At 46.5% G+C, this 23,495-nt stretch overlaps 1 protein-coding gene across 3 annotated transcripts in view; it reads left to right on the forward strand.

Moving 5' to 3' along the window:
- The window catches only part of AP2B1 (adaptor related protein complex 2 subunit beta 1), a 78,875-nt gene that overhangs the window by 45,315 nt on the left and 10,065 nt on the right, over positions 1–23,495 (forward strand). For 2 of the 3 annotated variants that reach the window (XM_062614876.1, XM_062614877.1), the window contains exons 15-20: positions 6,937–6,978; positions 8,878–9,024; positions 10,296–10,441; positions 12,928–13,057; positions 21,272–21,356; positions 22,066–22,152. In XM_062614876.1, coding sequence (XP_062470860.1) covers positions 6,937–6,978; positions 8,878–9,024; positions 10,296–10,441; positions 12,928–13,057; positions 21,272–21,356; positions 22,066–22,152 — 637 coding nt within the window. The remainder of the gene's footprint in view (positions 1–6,936; positions 6,979–8,877; positions 9,025–10,295; positions 10,442–12,927; positions 13,058–21,271; positions 21,357–22,065; positions 22,153–23,495) is intronic. The other variant, XM_062614878.1, reaches the window with a different exon arrangement.

Raw genomic sequence — 23,495 nt, forward strand, 5'->3', positions numbered from 1 at the left:
AAAGGGTTTGGGATGTGCTTGAGCTGATGCACAAAGTCATGGTCTGTTGCTGTGGTGGTGAGGTTGCATCAGTACTGCAAGTGTCTCAAAGGCAGCTGAAGGTCTGGAAGAAGCTGCTGCCAGGATCTGAGCCAGGTTGTCACATTCACTCACTGTCATGTGTTGAGCCCCTTGGAGACTTGTTGTAGCTCTTGTGTATTTGTTAAGGTCTCCTTTCCTTTGCAGGGGTGTCTGTCTTCAGAGGGATGCTCTTTCAGTGAAAGTCCCAACAGGACTAAGCAAGAAACAACAGCGGCATTAACTTCCATGGCAAATGTCAGTCTGCATCTCCTAAACTGTGGGGTTTTTTTTAAAGCCAGGCATTTATATAGAGACTGCATGTTGTAAAACTGGATAAACACCAAATTAATAGTGTTCATTGGAGTTTTCCTCAGCCTTGCTAGAGATTTGTCCCCATGACCAGTGAGAATCCAGCTGCTTGTAAGGTTCATTTCTTTAGTGAGTAACTATTTCATCACCTTAGTAAGTCCTGTAATTGGTATCAATGTAACATGCATATTGTGCATGCACAGATGCTGAGCATGTGTTAATAAAAAGGGGGGGGGGAGCCTTTAGTTACAAGATGATATGCTTTGCTTATAGCCAGAGCATGCTGTATGACTTATGGAGAGCTGTTCTCTAGTGAACAGAGCCAGCAGTGAGCCTGCTCTGGGTTGTGCCCCTATTTGCCACCCTGGGCAGACCTCTGCTTTGCTTTCTTGTCTGTGAAATGGTGACTAAGCCCATTGTTACAAAGCTGTCGAGATCTCCACAGTGTGAAGTAGTGATGTGGGAGAAGCAAAACTTGCTTGGACAGCAGAATGCCGGGTGCAGAGTTGTGCATGCTGAGAGCTGATGCTTTATCCCCTTAAAGCCACCTCATCAGTGCCTAAACTTAATTCAGATTATAGGCAGCCCTCCAACTCCTGGTTTAGTGTTGATGCAGCGCTTTGTACACTGTCTGTCTGTGCTCTAATGGGTCGGGGTCACTTTGCCTTTAAACCTTTCTGTGTGTTCATTTGCTCTGAAGATCCACAGGGCATGAGAGCTCGGGCTGGGAGCCAGGGAGGCTGGCTCTAAACCTGGGGGCAGAGCAGTAAATCTGTAGGAATGGACATGCTTGGATTGTCTCTTATGTAAGGATTTTATTTAATACTCTAGCCACTCATCTACAAGACTATTATTGATTCAAGGCTGGCAGCTGATCAGACTGATTTATGTCCTGAATTGTGAAGCTGGTTGATAAACACTGCAGTTTTCTGTAATACCTGGGCTGGTTTGGGCTGTTCCAGGTGGAACTGTGCCCCTCTATGGAATCAGGTTGGACATAAGGGGGGGCTGACCCTAGAGGTCTCCTCTGCATGGTTCAGGGCTGTGTCCTACTGCTCTGCTTGCTCTGAAGCATGGTGGAGGGCAGGGACATGAGCTCTAGGGTAACTCTCCCATGGGGTGTCCTGGGCTCTGGATGCCTGTAGGCTTGGCAGCCTGGGAAGAAACCCTGTTCCAGCAGTGGTGAGTGCCTGCCTGATCCAAAAGGGTGGTCACTCCTCCCTCGCTGGTGCTTTCAAGTGGAGAGTTCAAAGTTTGGCCTCAGTGGACAGCACCCTGGCTTGTTGAGGTTGATCAGGGACTCACCAATGTTGTATAAAAGGAAAACTTACTGAGTTATTTCACGTGCCCGGAGTAGGAAGCCTCACATAGTTGTTGAAGCCCAAAAGTGCCAACTTCCCCTCCTGGCTCTGCAGATGACTTGCTGTGTATAATCTTAGGAAAGTTACTTCATTTACCTTTTCCTGGAACTACAGTGTGAACGTGCCTATACCAGGTCAGCCCTAACATCCATTTATGCAGTGGATGTGATGCTTCCCCAGCCTCCAACAAGGTGCTGAGCATCTCCTTTCACCTGGGCTGTTCTGGTTTGATGATCTACAAAGGACATCTGTTAGGATTTCTGACAAAGGGCATGTGTCCATTGCTGGAGCAGTGCTGATCCGGAAAAGGAGCTCTTCTGGTGAGTCACTCATTCATGTCTGATTTAAGGCTTTTGTTGCTGCAACAGTAATAGGACTGCTAGAGCTTTGCAGAGCTGCTTTTTTACACTTCAGAAATAAAGATGTTAGCACTTTGTTTCATTTGCTGATGGAAATCATTCAGCAAGGTAAAGCATTAGTAGTTAAGTGCTACTGGAACTAGTGGCTACGGTATTGGCAGCGTAACCCATCCCCTACCACCTTTGTCACAGCTCACCTTGGTTTGGACAGTAGCCTGGCTTGGTAGCAAGAAAACAAACACATAAAATAGGCAGCAAATGAGGTACTGAAAATGCCTCAATGTGAGCCACAGTGGCATTGCAATGAGATACCTACATAAGGAAGTCAGCAGATGTAGACCATGCATGATCTGTCCTGCACTTCAGATGTGTCTTAACAGGGTTAGCCCACCTCAAGTGGCCTTCTAGCAGCCCTGCTCTCAGCATTTCCTTCAGCCCCATAGCCTGATTGTCGTTAGGTAAATGCCTGGCTGCTGTGTTATTGAGGGCATGCTCCCATCCTATCTCCTTGACACGCTTAACTCTTGGTTTGGGGTGTGAGGGAGAGGGGAGGCAGCATTTGTCCCCTGTTAACCCATGAATTGTGGCTCTATGAAATGCATAGCAGCTCTGAAAGCCCTGGAGATGCGTCGGATGCAAGGCAAAGCGGTTGCTGAGCAGTGGTTGTTGCAGCTTCTGTCCCTGGCTCCACCTGGTTATGTTTTGGAGCTCCAAATGCCTCACGTCATGTTGCAGAAGTGATTGTAACCCCTCCAGATCACATGAATGCTTCAGCAGTCACTTCATTATGAGCTGCTGTTAAGATGCAAATAAACCCTGCTAATGCAGTAACTCCAGCACTGCTGCACTTCATAAGTCAGCGTAACTGCTTACACCGAGCTGGCATTACAGGGCAAATGCTCTTCCACTGCAGAGCAACGCCATCCAAGCCAACTAATACAAAGTAAAGATAGCAGTGCAGTTTGGGAAGAGGTTTTATTGATACAGGATGGAGCCTAGCTTCTTTAAACCCATGTGGCTGCTTGAGTGCTGTTATGGCAGGATGGGTTTGGAGGGAATAAAGAGAATTCCTCTTTCAGGAACTTTGTGTGTTTGGTGGCCAAGGCTCCCTGTTCATCCCCTGAAGCCCTCAGCTCTTCACCCTGGGTAGAGGCCTTATGCTCTTCAGCAAGAGGCAAGCCTGTCAACTATGGGCTCAGGATCAGGGCTCTGCAGCGCTTTGAGTTCCCCTTGGCCACCAAGTGGCAACTCTAATCCACGCCACCTTCACAGCAAGTCTGAGGAGGGTTCACAGTGCCGTTAGCCTGGTCCTTTCCTCCGTGGGGCTGTTGCCTGCTCTCATGTAATGCAGGTTCATGTTGTCCTCCCAGTAGGAGTGGCTGCCCACCCCTGAGATGAATGGAAATGGTTAACCAAAGCTGCCAGCCCTGGGGAATTGGTTCAGCAGCACTTCACGCCTGACTAATATCTGCTTCTTTCCTTCTGCACTCTGCCTGTCACTCCAGATGGGAGAGGATTGTCTGTGGGTAATTGGTTCCTGTTCCCTCTGCCTTCCTCCTTCCCTCTTAATCACACACGTTGCTGTTACCGTCTCTTCCATCGTTTTGAGTTTGGAATAAAGTTAGGTCTTGGGCATCTTGCAGGAGGGCTGGGTGAACCAGACCTGTAGTTTCTGAATGCGGAAAGCATTGGTGCTGTAGGAAGGTGACAGGAAAGAGAAACAGAGAAAGGGATTTCTGTCCTGCTGCAGTGGGTTGTGCACCACGGATCTGATGTGGAACTGATTAGTTGTTCACTAACTTTCCCCCTTTCATTTCTGTTGAAGTATATGTGTTGTCACTTCTCTTTTCGCTATGTTAGGTAGAGCCAACTCTGGCTCTAGGGACCTGGTGAAGCTGCCAGCTCCTTGGAGCTTGCTCTGCAGCTTTGTAGCACATCTGCAGCACTTACTCCCAAGCTGGGAGCCAAAAGAGTGGCAGCCTGCTGTGTGCAGACCCCTTCTGTGAGTAAAGCAGGGCTTCAGGAGGAGCAGGTCAGAGCTTCCTGGCATTGAAAAGAGATCCTTTCTACCAGACAGGAATTAAGTGCAATCTAGAAATGTAACGGTAAATTCTATGAGCCAGTGAGGTTTTTTTCTCTGCATTGTAGGGGGTGAGAGCTGGAATCTTGGCTCAAGACAGGCAATAAATCCAAATTCTGCTTTTCCCCCCAAGGCCTGACAATTAGGGAAGATGAAAGGCTTGCTGATAGCTTGAGGAACCCCAATATGTTATTCCTCACAGTGAAGACACGCAGATACCAGTGTACGGGTTTCTCCGAGGTTGGATTCCTAGCCTGCAGCTTCTTATGATGAGTGTAGTAGGAAGTGGTACAATAGTTAACATCTGGCTTCATTATGCAGAATTATTCAGTCATTTCCATAATACCCTTTGTAAAATGCTTGCTGCTTGGTAAACCAGTCTTTCTCCTGCTTCAGACAACAGTACCCGAAATCCTCCATGCATACAGTAGTATCTGGAAATGAACTGGATTCTTTACCTTTTTCCTCTGCACTTCACTGCCTGTCAGTATAAAGTGTAAAGTTCATCTGCATGCAAGACTATGAATAGTTGCATTTATTACTCCTCAGTGAGCCAGTAACAAGATCTAAATGATCTGATGTATTAATCTAAAACACGGCTTGGCTTATAGAGCAGGCTGTAGCACAAAACTCTGCTCTGCCAGGCTGTTTCAGAGGGGAAAACCTGACAGTGTAATAAGCGCTATTTTATAAGCTTAGTATTAATTGGATTTGCATCCTCTGGCTGGCTTCCTTCAGTCTGTGCCTGATCTTTCTTTCAACTTTGGAACTGTTCAGTGTTACCTCTTCAGTAAGAGAACACAGAGCACTGCCATGGGCAGCAATAGGATGGGTTGCTCTGTGAAGAAGTGCCTGTTGCAGAAGATGAGGGATGTCCTGTAACTTTCTACCATGACTTCAAGTAGGGATAAACTGAGCTTCACACAGGATAAAAAGAGCTCTTAAGGCTTCTTAACAAAAAGCAAATTGTGTGTGATTTGTACTTCTCTGACACCTCCTCATGGTAGCTAATGTTGCATTGGGTGGCTCCTGTGGGGACCAGGGGAAGCAGAGGTGCCGGGGATAGAAGGGGGATGCAGAACAGCACAGTCAGATTTTAGTATTGTTGGAGGGTAGTTGCCATCTGTAAATCACTCTCTTGCAATTCACTGCTGTTCTCAAGGCCTTTTATCCTTTTTATCTGTGCTCTGAGGGAGAGAATTACGAAGCTTTATGGTATCTCTTGACCGGTGTAAAGTACATTTGCCATGAGATCTCCTGGGGAACAGGCTATTGGGGACCAGAACACGGTTGAGGTTCCAAGTCTTTTGTGCAGAGAGAAAAGGTTGGAGCCTTTTTGGCTTTAAGCACAGACTTACCTGGAAGCTTCTGGTGTATCTTTTTAGATATCTTAACATATCAGCATATATTTGAACACCATATCTAGAGCTTTTGTTGACCCAGTTTGTCAGATGCTTTTTAAAGCAGATGGACCTCCCCAGACCTTGATCAAAGACATCTAGATCTGTGGTGTTCTGGTCTGCTAGTCCAGCCTTTTCTCCCTGGGGGTTGGCTTCTACCTCACCCCTGCACTTGTTTCATCCTCCATGCACATTGCTGGGGCATGATCCTTGTCTGAATGTGACCAAAAAAGACCCTGCAGTAGGCAAAAAGCTACCATGGTCTTCTGAAAACAAAAGCCTAGGACACAGATATGCCTGGAGATGTCTCTGTAGTGAATAACCACTGCAGATGTATGCTTATTTCCTCCTGGCTATCAGTCATCTATCAAGTGCTTTATAAATAATCACAGGAGTGATGTACTTGCAAACAGCACTTGTAGTCAGCGTTGGAGTCTGTCCTGATCACTGAGGTATCTGAAGCGTGTAGAAGGGTATGGATGTTTCAAAACTGGGCTTTATCACTGAGAAAGTGGTCCGGATGCTTTGTAAAGGGAGTTCATGGTAGGACAGCTTCTAGGTGGGCTGCAGGATGGTTTGGCAGAAGGGCTCCAGAGAGGGTTTAGTGTTTATGGAGGGTTGCGCGGGTGGTACACAGCGGCTATTTCAGTCGCTTCAAGCTGTAGCTGTGTAGCTTGGCAGAGATCATTACTGAAACATTCTAGTGCACTGTAAGGTCTCTTTACTATTTGAGTGGCCCATTAGATCATGAAGCTAGTTTGTTCCTGTCTAAGGGAGGGGAGCATCTTCAAAAGGAAGAAAAGCCCACCTCTCCGAGCTGTTGTAATAGCCCGTTCTCTTTCTTCCTCCTTACTGAATAGAGCCGCGTGGCAGATGAACGGAGCCAGGATGCGTTGTGTTTTCCTGTTGTTCGTAGTTGTTCCCTAGAAAACCAAAGCTTTCAGGAAGTGAGCTTCCTGTCAGCTTTATGCCATTTCACAGCTACCCCACTGGGTTTTGTGGAGCTGCTCCGGGCTGCAGGCAGGCAGCGTGGTGGGCTGAGGGGAAAGCGCTGGTGCACGAAGCACAAAGAACTGGGCAGAGATTTTTGGTGCAGATGACAGGCGCAAGAAGGGGATGAGCTTTTGTTCTTGTTAACCTGCAAAACACCCCCGTCCACTGTAGGTGTGTGGGGGTAGTTCTCCAGCAGCTCTGCTCACGCAACAGCAAAAAAGCCCCTCTGTTCCCTGTGCTTTCATTGCATTTCTGTCTGTCCTATGCGTGGCAAGTGAGGGAGCAGTGTGAGCAGCCCAGCTCCACTCCAGCCTGCTGACACTTGGCTTAAATGAACTCGGCCTTTCTCTCCTCTTTCTCCTTCTCTCTTTCAGCTTGGCAGTGACCTTGGCGGGGGCATTGGAGGAAGCCCGGCAGTAAGTGCCATTCCTTTTTTTTCCCCAATTTCAAAAGCTGCTCAAAGCTCAGGGTGTTTCAGTACAACCTCACCCATTATGGGCTGGAAGATGCTTTAAAATCCCTCAAGATGTTTGAAAATGGACAAACGCAACTGAAACACACAGGTCCCCATCTGTGTTGCTTTGAGTCCAGATGTCACCTGGGCTTTCCTAAGAGCAGCCACGGCCAGAGCTGTTGACTGTCTGCTTAGCTCTTCTTTCTCAGAGCTTTTGGGTTGAGCATCAGCATTACCACTAGCAGTACCCCAGTCCTTGTGCAGCTGCTTTGGGAGCTGAAAGGCCAAGGTGCTTACCTCTCTACTCACAAAGCCTGCTCTGCTGTAACCCTAACCCAGTGTCTCCATGGGCTTGTCTGAACTCAGTGCTTTTCTCCTCCCAGATGCCACATAAGGTTTTTTCTGAACATCAGAAAGAGGTGCTTTGAGCTTTCCTCCTGCATGTGGTCAGTGCTGAACTCTGCCGGCCACCGGCCTCCTCCTCTGTGCCTGTGCTTTGTGAGTGTCCTAGTGCCTAGAGCGCCTGCCAGGACATGGGAGACTTTCAGGCTGCTTCCACAGCACCCTTGACTTCAAACGCATACCGGCTTCTTCCAATAAAGCATGGGAAAAGGATGCAAGGTGACTGGGAGATGCAGTGAGCAGGAGGGAGTGTGTCTCCAACCCACAGCCAAAAGCAGTCTCCTGGAGAAAGCTCCAGTCCCTCTTCCCAGGACTGTGTAGGCAGTAATGCAGTGAGGAAAGCATACTCAGTTCTGGAATGGGGGCTTTTCGGAGACCCTTGTTCTGGCTGCAGTCATTCTCTCTCCTTCTTTTCCTGTGACTCCTGCGTTCCTTTCTAACCTCAGCACCAGGGCAGAGGAGAGCTGGTGGCACAGTGTACCTGTAGCCCCCAGGCCGTACAGACCAGCATATGGGAGACACTTACACTATAGAGATTGTACTTACAAAGCCAGGACTCTGCCTTCCTGGGCCATCATAAACCCACCAAGCAGTCGTGTAAAAGCACCAGTCCTCCCTGTCCAAGGGGTTGACTGAACACCACATCTCAGGTGGGTTCCTGAGCAACAGAACAGCAATGAGGCTTCAGACCTGCCATCAGTATTTCCTATTGCCTGCCTTAGCCCTTCTGCCTGTCCCTGGGCTGCTGACTGGTGAATCCTCTTCTCAAGCACATAATTCTTCCTGCTCATAGTAAAGGAGAACTTGGGAGTCTAACTTAGAGAGTGACTGTCCCAACTGGAGCTGGGCACCTAAAGGTTAATCCTCCAGGTCTGGTGCCCTCATTTAAGTCCTGAGAGGGAAGGATTGCCCTTGTTGCAGAAAGATTGTCCTGTGGCAGAGACAACTAGTTCTGCTTCATGTAATGAACCTTTTGGACCATAGTGCTGAGAATGCAGAGCTCTGGCTTTGGGTGGGAGTACACAATATCATCATGACTCCCTTGCTATCTCTGGATATGCAAAATCATGAAGATTCCTGAAGACTGTCATAGTTGGGGGAAGATTTGAAGCGTGTTTTTCTTTCCCCTGGGTTTATATAGGGTAGATCCACAAAGCATATTGTTTTTATGAGGAGGAGAGATGGAGAAGAAAGATTCCTCTACAGTGGGAATAGGTAACTGGAGCTATAAGAAATGATGTGAAAGCTATTGCATGGTTGAGGCGATAGCCAAGTGTAGGGATTAGTTGCCAGGAGCTTTGGGATTCAAATGCATTATTTAGCACTATTGATAATTCAGCAGGGAAGCTGCAAACGGCTTTAAAATATTGAGTATATTGCCTGAATTTGTGCTTTATTTAATAAGTAGTGCTCTTCATGCGTGATGTTGATCAGTGCTTGTTTTTTCTACCCCCTCCAGGTGGGGCAGACCTACATTCCCTCCTCTGTGCCGGCCACCTTTGCCCCTTCACCCACCCCGGCCGTGGTGAGCAGTGGACTCAATGATCTCTTCGAGCTCTCCTCTGGTATAGGCATGGCTCCTGGAGGATATGTGGCTCCAAAGTCTGTACGTAAGGAAAAAGAATCATCCTCAGTATATTGCCTTACCTTGGGCTACAAGAAGTCAGAGGTTGCTCGCTTGTCCCCTTTATTGTGGGTCTCTTGTGCTATTGGGGCACTCAATTCAACTCAATCCCATTAGGGATGCTCAGGCAGTGTAACTGTGTTGGAGACCGTGGTAATTGTAAGTTATATACTTCTGTGTCTTTAGCAGTTCCCTCATTTTTCCTGTAATAATATTACTCCAAAGACCAGCCCTTGTAAGATAAAAGAATCTCAATTTTGTGCAAGCAGCTCTTTCCTGGAGACCTGCTTCTTAGCAAGCTTCCCCAGGAAACTGAGGGCGGGATGCAATTTGCTCCAGCTTTCATAGAAGATATGTTTATTTGGAGGAATCCAGCGTGACAGTGAAGGTAAAACCACGTGATTGATGAGCACACTGCAGCGTAATGCAGAGAAACGCTCTGTTAGTGACAGAGATCACAGATGCAGTGACTGAAGTGTGCTTAGTCTGAAGGGCTTGTGAGATACAGAATGTGGTTCTGCCAACAGGCTGTGGGGGAGCTCAGATTCAGCCTTTCATGCCTGAAAGGGAATAAACAAAACTCAGCACCCTGATTAAACACTCAATGGATGAGTAAGCCTAAGTCATCCTATGAAATCTAGGATCTCAAGGTACTGCAGAGCGTACTCAAAGCTTTTGGTCTTTAGCTTGCTAGTAAATAGTACACCGTATGTAAGACCGAGTACGAAAGACCCCAGTAATTTTGAGCTAAGAAGTACTTCATCTTGCACCACTCAAATGTGGGTCTGGGTTTTTCCCACAAAGATGGTTTGGGAATTCAGAACCCAGGCAGGTAGTAGTATCAGCCCTGTGATTTTATTTGGTTCAAACTTTAGTGTTGTCCTGCCTCTAATAGCCCAACATGTCCTTGGAGAAGCCTGTCCATCAGCAGACTTGGTAAGTGTTGCATTAGTGTGACGGACACAAGCTTTCCCTGTTTTGTGCACACTAATGCTATAGTATATTTGAATTCTTAATGTGAGTACTGTGGGCAAATACAGATTAGGAGCAGTGAGCTTATTACTCATTGGTGAGCTTGATCCTTTCAACACCCCATGTTGTGTCTTCCCTGTAGTGTTTCCTTAGCATTTGTGGGCTTGATGTGTCAATGTAGCTGGATTTCCAGACTCAGGACTTCTCTGTTGCTTGGAGAACTGTACTTGTTTGTTACCTTCAGGCCAGACTTATGCTGAATGACATCTCTTGTGTTCAAGGTTTGGTTGCCTGCAGTGAAGGCTAAAGGACTGGAGATCTCAGGCACATTCAGTCACAGGCAGGGACACATCTACATGGAGATGAACTTTACCAACAAGGCTTTGCAGCACATGACCGACTTTGCCATTCAGTTCAATAAGAACAGGTGAGAAATCAATCCACTTTCTCTGTTAAAATGATTGCATGCTCCTATGAAAGGAGTCTATGTCTAAGTGGATAGATACAGGGAGGACTTTTATGTAGGTATATGATGCAGTTATGGAAACAGCTGTATGATGCAGCCTGAACTCTCCATCACACCCCAGTTGTGTGAAATGGCTGGAAATACAGACTGATAAATCTGTGAGGCAATGGGCAGCAGACGGTCTCCTAGCTCTGAAACAGCATCTCCCCCATTTAATCTCTGCAGAGTTTTAAAGCAGCCTCATGAGTTGTTAGGCAGGTTAGTGGTTTTATAGCCAGTAAGAGCCCCGAGGAAAGCAAGAGCATAAACAGGCAAGCATTTGAGCTGCACAAGTATCAGTCTGTAATGCCTCCACCTCCTGACTTAATTGCTGTGCTGCCCCTCAGACTGTCTGGAAATACAGGTCTCATTAATAAAGCTATTTGTCAGGGAAGAAGTTGCAAGTTAAGAGCCTGTGGCACATGTTTTCCCTCTAATTGGCAGCAAAACAATTTTGTCAGAAGGAGCAGCCACTTGAGTGTTTGGAGCATACAGATTGTTCTCTGAAACCCATCTCAGCCAAAAGACATGACATGGCAGTACAGCCATGGTGCCTTCCCACAAATAAGCCTTCCTAGCCAGCTTATCTTGTGGTTTGCTCTGTGTTATCTTGAGCAAGGACCAGCCTGCTTCTTGTTAAGAATGTGAAGGATATCTTGTGACTGAAATGCTCCCCATATTTCTTAATATCCTTTTGCTGGAAAAGGGTTCTCTGTACTGCAGATCCACTGAAACTGTCTCTTTAATATCACTGTTAGCCTTGCAAATGTGGGATTTCTTGGGACGAAGAAGATTTACTTACAAAAGTCATTATGCTAACTAAGTCTTAGTAAATGTTCTCCCTGGACTGCTGTATTTTGTGGAGAGTTTTGCTAAGCTGCTGTGTGCAAATACTTCATGCAAATTGGCCTGAAAAAAAGCTGGTTTGCTTGTGATTTTTCCCCATACATCAAGCTGTGTTCTAGCCACACCTCCACAGTACTTCTCAAGGATGCAGCAAGTTTAAATACTGTACAGTAAACCAGCAGCTTCTCCCTTTGCAGCATCTCAGCACACATTCTGTATACAACCTACTACTGTTTACTCTTCTACAAATACTGTTCTCCTGCCACAGCTTTCCACGGTGGCTGGTGCATTGGAAAGAGCTGCAGTGGGCTGGCAGTTTAGGTCTAAATATTAAGGCTTGCAACTCGGAGGTTTCTATTGCGTTTCCCCCTCTCCTGCTGCTACTAATCACATTCACTGCAGTCTTGGGATAAAGCCCTAAAAAAAAAGGAAAGAAAGCTAAAGCTCTAGTGTGCTGGAATACCAGGCACTTAGTAGCAAAATACAACTTTGTTTTCCCTCTGAGTCTTAGGGAAAACACTAGGGCTTATATCCCCCAAGGTGAAATGGCTGCAAAAGGCAAACCACGTGGGTAGGCCCTTGCTGAGAATATTCTTGTTTCAGCTCCCTAAGGCTGAAAATAAAGAGAACAAAGAATGGGCATCTCCTGGTTTCTGAAAGAGTGACAAACCCAATGCACATGCACCGTGCAGAGGCAGTCTCAGTTTCGTAGTGGGTAAAATAGAAGTACACACCTATGTTTTTGTTGCTGTAAATATCACTTCTGAGCTCATGTGAATTCTGCTAAAGAGAAACACAGTTGTGAGTGGACAGACTGTGTTATGAATCTGTGCTTGCATCTCGTTTTGAAACGAAGCTAGTACATAGTACAGAGGTGTTATGGTAAATGTTAGCTGCTTCCCTCTTATCCACATGAAGTAGAGATGCCTGTGGAATCAAATGCCTCTTGGACTGAAGGGCAAGTAACCATTTGCTTTTCTATGGTGGTGTATAGCCCCAGCTGAAGGAGTCTCAAACCAAGCAACAGAGCCAGAAACTGTCATTTGGGACCAGACAGCTGGCTGTGTTGATTCATTTGTTCTGCAGTGCTCTGCTACAAACCACGTACCCCTCCTTGGCTATTTGTTCTGTGTTGGCTTCAGTTCCTTCTTCCAGAGCTCCCAAAGATACAATAGCCGTGGAGTGTGTGTGATACACTCTATTTGCAGTGCTCTACAGCTCTGTAAGAGTAAGCCAAGAGGCCCGAGTTTGAGGTCAGGGGCTGCTCCTTGCTGGGCAGGCTGCTGCTCAGCACATAGACCAGTATGGTGTGGGTAATGGAAGAGTTCCCAGATGCTGGTCCCCTGGGCAGGATGGTGCACGTTGCAGTGAGGCCGACCTGATTGAGTTTCCTATGCTTTGTCCTACTTTGAGTGCTGTTTTGAGCTGTGTTCCTCCCTTTGAGTGACAGCAGGGGCAGCTCAGGAGTAATGGAAGGCGAGTCAGCTTGTGCTTGGCAAAAGGGGAGTAGGTGCTGGTCAATGCAGTGCTGCTCTCATTGCCTCTGTTTTTCTCTTGCTCAGCTTTGGGGTCATCCCAAGCACCCCACTGGCCATTCACACACCTCTGATGCCAAACCAAAGTATTGATGTCTCCCTGCCCCTCAACACTTTGGGACCAGTCATGAAAATGGAGCCTCTGAACAATCTCCAGGTAAGGATTGGCTCATTCTGTACAGGGGGGGAGAGCAGCAGGTGCTCAGCCCAGCTTGTTCAGCCCAACACAATGTGGTAAGACTCTAGGAACAAAATACCATGTGTGTAGGGTAACTAGGCAGACTTATGAACTGGTCTGAACAGAGAAAGTGCATGCCTGGGGTGGAGGAGGCAGCAAGAGCTGTCACCAAGAATTGAGGCAATTAAAGGAATTGCAGGAAAGATGGCAACTCCTGAGTGATTAATACTTCTTTAGTGCTCTTAACTTGAGGGTGCTTTACAAAGAAATTGGCACATCCCTGCCCCAGATAGCTTAATCCAAGGCAAACAAGATGTTCCAGGAAAGGCAGAGGAGAAATGACGTGAGCAGCTAATGTTTCATTAATGAGGCTGTTGCTGCATGTCAGGGGCAGCATTCCCTAGATGAGGCTTTTTATCAGACTGGGCTGCCAATCTGATAAATAAACCCACACCAGATCCAGGAAGATGCTCCCCTCTGGTTTTGACCAGAGATTGTCTCCAGCAGTCCTGATGTGCCTCAAGGGTGTTGGTCTTGAAGTACTTCTCAGGCAGACAGTTCTACCTCCCGTGTGCAGCCACTGTGGAATGGAGCTCAGTGAGGGACTCCTGCCTCTTCTCTGTGTAGCTGGGTCCTCCAGGATGGTTTTCCCAGTATTCCAAAGATGTGGTTAACTTGCTCTGTAGCACGCCTCACTTGCCTCCAGTCTCCAGGAGATGGAACTCAGTTGTGTTCCTGTAGCGTAGCAGCCCATAGAGGGGAATAGTTTGAAGTAGCTCATTCTCTTTTTAGATTAAGAGAATGCAATGAAGTTACTATTTATTCTGCTTGAGCAACTGGGTTTTTTTTCCCTTCTTTTGACTTCCATTCTGGGGCTTATGACTTATTGATGAGTCTTTGGGCAAACAGCTCAAAATAGCTTCTCTGGCGCTCAAACGAGCAGTCCTACACTCAGGCTCTGAGCTCAGTCATGCGATGGAGCATGTGGACAGTGTATGAATTACATGTGCTTGTCTTCCACAGAGGGCCCTTCCAGCTTGTGGAAAAGCTGGATTCCCTCTGTATCCAGGTCATGAGGATGAGTCTGTATTACTGCATTTGGGTCAGACGTGGTAAAGTCTACCTCCTGCTCTGAAGGAAGTTTGGAAGGCTCTAGGAGGTGACAGTTGTCATCTCCCATAACGCTGGGGACTCTCACAGAGGCACTCTCAAGTTGCTGCTTCCTTTGATCAGGAAGGAAGTGGAGTATTTGGATTAGTCAGTCTCCAAAGGAATCAGAACACAGTTTGTTTCTTGCAGCAGCATCTTCTGCTAGAACAAAGCAAAGAAAAAACATGCGAGGAAACCTCCAACTACCTTATATTGAGACAGCAGAGCATTCATTAGTGCCAGACTTCGTTGCAAATTTGCTAGCTCTCTCATTGCCATAGAAGTTGGCTGCCCTTTTACAATTGGGGAAGCTGCCATATGGAGTAATAGTATATTTCTCTGCAAAGAGTTGAATCATGATAGCAGATGCCAAGTTAAAAAGAGCACTCCCCTTACTTTTTTGACAGCAGTGGGCTTGATGGAGATCTGTCATTGCCCTGACAGCCAAGGCTCTGGTTTTGTTTTGTGAGTTCACGTAGGAATTATCTATCTTAAAACATTCAGAAATCGTTTTGGTGACCTACTTAGGGAACAATTTATAGCATAATATAGGAGTAGAGAATACAAATGTTCCTGTATTCATTGAAGAACCAAAACACTCATCAAGTTGAATTTGCTTAATGTGGTTTTTCTGAGCTGGGGAACATTGAAGTAGATGCAGGGCTGGTTTGAACCTCAGGACCTTATGTTCATCTGTTCTGGTGGGGTTTTTGTTGTTCTAGTAACAAGAAAAATAACTCCTGAAGTAACTAAACTGATAGCTTTCAACTTTTGTCATGTAAATTAGAAACTTCAAAGCCTAGTTGTACGTCCTTAGGCAACTATTTCAAAAGTAATGAATTCAAGTCTTGTTCGGGTTATTTTTATTACCATTTCTACTCTTTTGCCCAATACAGCTGGTTTAATCTTAACATTTGTAATCATGGAAAGAGACTGAAATATGTGGCAAGTTAACAAAGCGCCATTTTACAAGAAGATGAGGAAGACTGAAATATCTTCAGAGGCTTTCTTGGGTAAAATATAACTGAAGTCTTCTGTTCACCAGTCACCTTGCATCTTGTGAGGCTGAATGCCAGGCTTCTCCCTCCCATCCTAAAGTAGAGATGATAATTTTCTGGACCTGTTAACTCAGATTCAAGCCCCAATCAAGCAATGATTTATTCAGAGGGTAGAGTTAGACTGGACAGAGCACTGTAGGGGGCTGAATGGACTCCAGCCTCTGCTTTCTGGCTCATCATTTTTTGCCTCTTGCAGATTTAAAAGCTGCTGATGGATGCCTTTGGAGTGCACCTGTTGCTAAAGAAAATCTGACTTAGTTATTTGTGCACTGCTAACTTCTGCTTGGGGATGCTCTTGCAGTGCCCTGTCAGCCCTTCAGAGGCTACTTGGCACTTGTAGGTGCTGTGGTTCCCCTGCCCAGAGCTGTCTCTGCAGAGCGCAGCGCTAGTAAATGATAACAAGTTCTTGCCCGAGGTGTACAAGAGGCTGCATTGAGCTCTGTATCTGATAGCCAAGGAGATGACTATTAGTTGTACAGGGTCCTGTAGTTGCCTTTTGACAATCAAAGCAGTGATACCCCTCTGATGACATGTAGTCAGGGTTGTACCTAGTGAAACAGATGCGGTGGGTGAGGTATCTTTGAGACCTTGAGCTCTCACACACATGGTGGCAAGGAGGAAAATGGGTTCTGAAATAGGCATTTGCATTGGTGAGGAGCATTAACTCCTTCCAGATACTTTGAGTCAAATTTGGAATAAGAAAATGCCTGGGATGAGAGCCTTTCTATGCTAAAGAAAACCTCTGCTCCTAATAAATGGTCTTTCAAGGATTGTGAAATCAGAATACCCGATTTGTTCATTTGGGTACATGGGAATTGCTCCCTTGACCCTGGAAATGGGTGAGGACCCAGCCTGTTGTGAGAGCTTCAGAGCTCAGGCCTGGCCTGTCATGGCACAAATACGATAATCAATTCTGTGAGGTGGTAACCACTTGCAGGAGACAATACAATTGAAAACAAGCCTCAGGGACTCCCAGAGCAGTGTCGAGTCTGAGCCTGGAGCATTGCCATTCTCTTGGGATCCACATTCAGAACTGACAATCAATGTGTTACATTCCCCAGCATTACCTGCTGTCAACTGGCAGGGCTCTTTGTTGCAGCTACTGAGCATGCAACTGAAGGAAGCAGAGCTTCAGTTTTCCAAAATGCCTGTAAAATGATCTGGTGAGTATTGAAAGGGAAGGATCTGCCAGCTGCACTTTTTCCTCCAAAGTGACACTTGGATACACAGACCTCTCCCTTGCTGCTAGCAGTGTGAACACTTATTTCTTCCAGTGAGGTTGGCAAAACCTTTTATAAAGGCAGATGAAGTTGCAGTTTCTTCATTGAGAAAAGATCAGTCTTGCTGTTGCAATATCCTATTTCCTCTTCCATGCTCAGTTCTGCTGTAACTCATCACCTGTGCTCCTCCACTCTTCAGTGTTTCACTTGCAATGCAGAACCCCTGGAGCTTTCATTCATCAGAAGTGTTAATGTACCTCAGGTCACAAATACAGAGCTCTCAGTACTTGGAAACAGATTCCACACAGTCATCTCTCCATAAAAGCAAGGCTGAGAACAGGCGTGAGCAGTGAGTCCAGCCAGCAGATGTTCTCCCTTCAGAGCCTACTTAATAAATGGCACACTATCAGCCTGTGTGTGAGTGGAGTCAGAATGACTGCACCAACCACCACAGAGCAGCCTTGGGTAGCTAGATGTGGAAGGTGTTTTCTTGGGTTTGTTGCCTAGGTTGCTTTTTAACAGGCTCTACTTGTAAGGGTCTGATTCCAGCAGAGAGCCCTCTTGGGAGCACCCTGAATGAAGGACTTGGATCACAGCTTGGCATCTGCGGCCAGTTCCTAGCTCAGCTGTGGAAGGCTGTTAGCTTGCTGCTGAAGGGTAGGTCTGCCACATGGTGCAGCACATTTGATAAGAGTGTACATTTTGAACCTCGAGTACAGCCAGGCACACATGGGAGCATAACCCTCCCAGTAACTCAGTGTTCCCTGACCATTGACGTAAGCAGCATGCCTGGAGATGGCAGGCTCAGCACCCACCCTTGCTGTCTGTACACAGCACCACTGCCCAGGCTTAACACTCCTGCCTTTAGGTAGAGCAGCGACTGTCAAGCACCCCCTGGATCCTGAGGAATCTACCAGTCAAACAAACTGAAGTAGCTAGCACTCCCTGGGGGCATCTGACAGCCAGAACAGCAAACTGTCACAGAATAAACCATGCCTTTGTGCTAGCAGAGGTAGAAAAGTCTCTGCAGAGGAGAGTTGTTCTTTCCTTAACAGTTTGGCTGTTACCAGGCTCCAAAGCAAAACCCAACTTGAAGTAAATCCTTAATTTAGTGTAGGTGCTAATGGGATTCCAAGTGGGTATGTTGTGTGCTTGCTGGTGATGGAAAGCATCTGTGTTGCTTTCAGACTTGACTTTGAAAGTCACTTCTTATGCTGAAGTCTGGGATTTAAAGCATCAGAAACCCACACTGTTGAAGAAAATAACTCATGAGGTACCTCTACCCCAAAATACCATGTGTTGGCTATCGGAGGGTTGCACCGCAAGAAAGGACAACAGAAGGGTGCTCATGCTGCAAGATGAGCAAGTGTGTCCCAGGGATTATTTCTAGAAGTGCTGCTTCCTCTAGGCAGATCATGAACAAGATGTGAGTGATTGGGAACCCGGTGCTCACACCTCTTTAACAGTGAAGCATCACATGAAAATCTGGCACCTTTTGACTTTTATCCCTCAGCAGCTTTGTAGTCTGCATGACTAAATTCACAAGGTAGTAATATTTTGTTCCTCCGTTCAGAAGGCTCACAGATGGAAAGCCATTTTTGTTGGAAATGCTTCCGTTTCAGCTCTCAAATGTCTGAAGCTGAAGGTCAAGCTAAAGATTTAATAGTTCATGGCCAGGTCAGCAGGTTAATGCTGCAGAGACAGGCAAAGTTAGTCTGGACTGGAGGGTTTATTGAATGCAAGTGGAGGTTCCTTACAAGAAGTCCAACCTGGAGAGAGGTCTCGGCTACTGGTATCACTTGAAATGCCATTGATTGTCTCAGCACTGATTTTTTTGGCAAGTCACTGTTATTAGCTACTCAGTTTCTCACAGGCAGTGCTGTGGATGTGCTGTCTGCCTGCAGGTGCTTTTGTAGCCTCTCAGATGGCCTTGGATGCTCCCCATGTGACAGTGCAGAGGTTAAAGCATGACCTTGGTAAACTGTTACCAGCTGGTAGGGCCTCTTAGCTTTCCCCTTGCTGCAAGTTTGCCCATCCAGGTATCTGCAGGTGCTTTGTCTTGGGGATCACAGAATTAACAGTGCATGCCTGGCTGTTGAGGGGCAGTACGTGGTGGTGAACGAAAAGCTTACTAGTTTTGTCCTAGTGCTGTAGGTTTAAGGAGGCTGTAGCTTTTCCCTTTCCCGTTTGCAAGTGTTATTTGTCACAGCTGGCTTCTGCATCATTACAGACACTTGCAAGGTGACACGTGATGTCATTCCTGAACCCAGTGATGATGCAGTCTGGGAGGAAGGCTGGCATGTGGCTTGCTTTTCTTTGCTGGGGAGAAATTGCATTTCAGAGCATCTTAATTGGGTAGCTCTCCAGAGTATAGCCAAAGCAGCTTACTCAGTATGTTTCTGCAGAGTTGAGAAGCAGGTCAGCAGATACCTTTTTATAGCATCCTTATAACTGCAGGGACAGGGTTAGCATATTAATTTGGAGTGTGCCTCTAGAACCGTGACTGAAGAGAAAGCTCTGCTTTCCAGCCCCTCTTGTAAGAAACTGCTGTTGTATGGCAACAACAATTAGCTACAAAAGCTAATTCTAAGGCAAGGCAATTAATCATTAAATCAGAGTTGGAAAAGATCTTGGGTCACACAGTGTAGTGCCTGCTATGCTTTGTTGTTTTTCTACAGATCCTCTTACTGAGAGCATTGTCAAGGTTGATTTTAAATACTCCAAGTACTGGAGCTCCTCTCTTCCTCAAGAGTATTTTGTGCTGCTTAGTAATTCTCACTACTGAGTTTTTCCAGGTGTTTAGCCTAGGTTTTCCCTCTTCTGGCTCATCTCCATGCCTTACATCTGAGCATAGCTATGGAATGGCTACACTGCTGCCTCCCCCAGCCCTCCCCTCCCAGACTGAGAGGTGCATTTTTGGCTGCTCACCCTGTCTGATCACATTTTGCAGAGGTGAATCACTTAAGTCCATCCACCAAATCTGCTTTTACCCCTCTGGCTTTGGAGCCTATAGCTCAAACACTGGACACTCCAACTTGCAGGTACAACTCCAGCAGTCAAAGCACATTACAGCTCCCTGTTTCAGAGAACAGTTTCCCTTTTTTTTTCCTAGGTTGCTCCATCATTTACATGGTTTTAGAGGGCTTTAAATTAATCCCTCCTTAAGCTGGTTTGCACTGGGGGAATTAAATATAAGCTACTACCTTTAGTGATGGCTGAAAGCAGGAGCCCCACAGACTATCACAACTGCCTTTCTGCTGTTCTTTGTCCTTCAGGGGCCTTCCCAAGTGCTATAAGGGTTTGTTCAGGAGCTTGATCTCCTACCACTTATCCTCTGGCTTGCATGCATGTCTAATCAGCTGACTTGGGTTTGAATTCCCTGGTTTATTCCCCTCCCTTCTCTATCTGCAGCTGGTTTTACAGACATTTGGGGATGTCTTTCTAAACCTGCTCCTATAGATAATAGAATTTCTCAGCAGGGCACTAATATATGTAATTATTAATGTGACTGGAGTTTGTCTTGGCACACCTCTTTTGTAGCAGCAGATTTATTTCTTTGGCTCAGCATTTAGCATGGTGTGGTTTGTGTTTCAGCTGGCTGACAAGTTGGAGAACTCCTTCTGGGGTTTTTCAAAGGAAGTAAGAGCTCAAACAGCTCCTGAAATTCAGGGCTCCCCACACAACTTCCATTCTCAGTCTCTTACAGGCGAAGTTTCACTCATTGCAAGCAATGGCAGGTGTTTGCTGAACTCTATTCCCATGGCAGGCTATGGCTGTGTGGGAGGATGTGAGGAGAGCGTGAGAGGCATAGAAATAAAGCCCAGAGCTCCCTTTTCCTGTGCTATATTATGACAGTGCACTTTCTCAGACCTCCAGTCTGCTCCTGCTGAACCATCAGCTCTCAGCCTGGGGAAAAGTGAACGTAAGGTTGCTCTCTGTTTTAGGAGAGATTAGTGGGTAACTTGGCAAGCATGTGTGATAAAAGGCATTCCAGTGAATCTCCCTGGCTGGTGGAGTTCAGTGACACTGAGAATTAAGTCTTCTGTCAAGTGATCTTTTTTTACCTGCCCTGATTGCTCTGTAGCAGGGCTTTCTTCCAGGAATCAACACCCAGCACGCGTTCACTGCATCACTTTCACTAATGTAAAGGCAGGAGACTTAGGAGATGCTGCAAGGAAGGTGCAGGCAGTGGACCCACTTCAAGCTCTCTGGAAAGTGTGGACTGAGACAAGACTAATCAAGGAGGTGGAAAATGAAGAAATGGGGGTGAAAATAAAGAATACATAGGGGATTGGAGCAGGGGACTTGCAAGAGTGAGGTGGCAAAGAGGGTGGTGGGGAAGCTCATGTGCAGTATGACAGACATGATAGTAGCTGTGTGCAGCTGAGGGGTATGAACATACCTCAGAGGTGGAAGAAGCACAGGGAAGGAGAGGCTGAAGAAGAGCAGGAAAGAGCAGGGGTGCTGGCTGTGACTCCATCAGTGCAGTTGGCTGTGAAGCAGCGTGCTGAGAAGCTCACAGGAGAGGATTGAGCAGCTTTTAGTGAAAATGGGGTGAGCAGAGTGGTGGGACTGAGCCTTGTCTGAAACTAACCAGAAGCTCAATAACATCTCTCCAGATAATCTCAACGTTCAGAGCTGGCCTCTGCTGAGAAGAGAGCACTGCAGGGTGCATGGGAAGGCGATGAGGCTGCTCGAAATCTTGGGATCCCTTTGGACTTCCAGCTGACAGAGCCACATTAACCCCTTGTTTCCTTCTGTAACAGGTGGCTGTGAAAAACAACATTGACGTCTTTTACTTCAGCTGCTTAATTCCTCTCAACGTGCTTTTTGTAGAGGATGGCAAAATGGGTGAGTGCCTTTAGATCTGTGGTCAGCATCCTCCAGCCAGACTGTGCTTGCAGCGCCTGGCTAGCTGAGATTCATGTGTGCTTGGCCATGACCTTCATACTAGTGCTTCTCAGCAGCCTGAATTGATCTGGTTTGGTAGCCTGGCCCCATTGTGCTGCAGCTCCAGTAGTCACAGGAACTCTGCTCTGGGTCCTCTGCTCTGGTTCTGTCTACCAAATAAGGGGTGAATCTATTTTCCTTGAGGGTGTTTGTTTTGTTTTGGGCTTTTATGGTTTGGGGCGTTGAGGTTTTGATCCACTTAAATGGGTCTAGAATTTGCCTCCATACCACTTCCACTATAATGAATGTATTCCTCATCACCTATATTAAGTTGTTTGAAGTGGCTGGGGAAAAAGCAGCTTTCACTGATGTCATCCTAAATGTGTGCGTCTCCTTTCTTTTTGTCAAACCCTGTCTGTTCCTTGTTCATACACAGTTCATATGGTAAAGACTGCCTCTGCTTTGAGGGTTTCAAAATCCATCCAAGCTTTGCTGCTCTTACAGTGAGACTGAGGTTGTTATAGGAGCAAATTCTGGACCTTTCCATGACAGGACAAAATGTGACCAAAATCTCTTTTTGTGTGTCTACCTTGTAACATTCTATGGTGAATTAATGAATGCTCCAGTCCTGTGAGGATCCAGGAGGGCTCATTGTCTGTCTTGTTTCTAGAGCGCCAGGTCTTCCTTGCGACATGGAAGGATATTCCAAATGAAAACGAGCTTCAGTTCCAGATTAAAGACTGTCACCTGAATGCTGGTGAGTAGCTTAATTCTGCCATGCTGGGAGCACTTTTGATATGTGGTCACTAGACATCACCTTGTTAATAGCTATGGCTAATGGATAGTTGGGTATTGCACTTCTGAACAGAACAGCTTTGGCTTATGAAGAGAACAGCCTTGGATCCTAGGGCTTGTTTCAGGCAAAAACTTTAGCTGGGTCCCTATAAATGAATATCTAAAATCCTTTTAGATGTCCTTTAGATGCTGGTTTTAGATTTTACCTGCCTCTTTTTCCCTTTCATTCTGGACCCTTGTATTTTTGTTTCCTCATTTATACTTTGCTTCCCTGCAAAGCTGCTCATTTAAATAGGCCTGAATATGGTGCTGGGGCTGTTCAGCAGTCCTGTCCTGCTGCTGTGTGTTCCAGCCCTGACTTTAACCTGCTGCATAATCCTGGGCCAGTCACTTCACCTTTTAGCATCTGCTTTGTTCTTTCTGTTGTGAAAGACTAGAAAATGGTTTGACATGTATGGAGGACAAGAAGAGCTTTGGTCTGCTGTTGTCAGCTGATATATTGATGTGTTTTGATCATACTCTGTCCTGTTCACCCCTGTGCTTAGCTGTTTAGTTGCCTCTGATCATCCTGCTTGTACGTATGACCTTACTACTGCTGAAGGATGAGGGAGTGTAAAAAAGTGGAATGGGGCCAGTGTAGCAGCTTTGTTCCTGTTCAAGAGGTTCTGGGCAGGAGCCAAGTGATTCTACCAAAAGCTGCTCTGTATCACAGAGGAAAAAAACCTGTCCCTATTGATTGCAAACCCCGTAACCTTTTCATTTGCTCCTGTCTATTACACGATAAATATCCTCTTGCTTCAGTTGCAGACAGAAACTATGGGTCTCTTTGTACTCGTAATTATTACTATTTTGGAATATAAAAGATGGAGCCTGGGAGAGGGGAAAAAATAGCAGCTGTTGGAGGACCTTATGACTTGATTTCACTGTGGGGTTTCAAATGAGAACAACCTCTGCGCCTCCCCCAGTCCTGACGAGCTTGGCATAGCTTCTCCCCTGCACCGCAGTGCAGCTGCTGGTAGTGCCTCCTGCCCCAGCCATGCTCTGCCTGTGCCCTCTGAGGCTCTTTGGATCTCAAATCAGAATTGTTGGTGACTTGCAGTGTTTGGCACTGGGCTCTTGCAGTGCTGGCTAGTGGAGGGTGTAACTGAGAGGGAGAGAAGGGGGTGTGCATGGCTGGGAAGATGAGCACTGTGATCCTGCAGCCTGGCCTGAGCCCCCTTCTCCCTCTGAGACCATCTGGGGAGGGTTTGCCTGCTCAAGACCAGGCTGTTTGCCCAGGCCTGCCTGAACTGGTGATGCTCAGTG

The sequence above is a fragment of the Pezoporus occidentalis genome, unplaced genomic scaffold (assembly GCF_034315485.1).
Source record: "Pezoporus occidentalis ecotype Australia unplaced genomic scaffold, CSIRO_AGI_Poc_V1 ctg179, whole genome shotgun sequence".
Taxonomy (NCBI): Eukaryota; Metazoa; Chordata; class Aves; order Psittaciformes; family Psittacidae; genus Pezoporus; species Pezoporus occidentalis.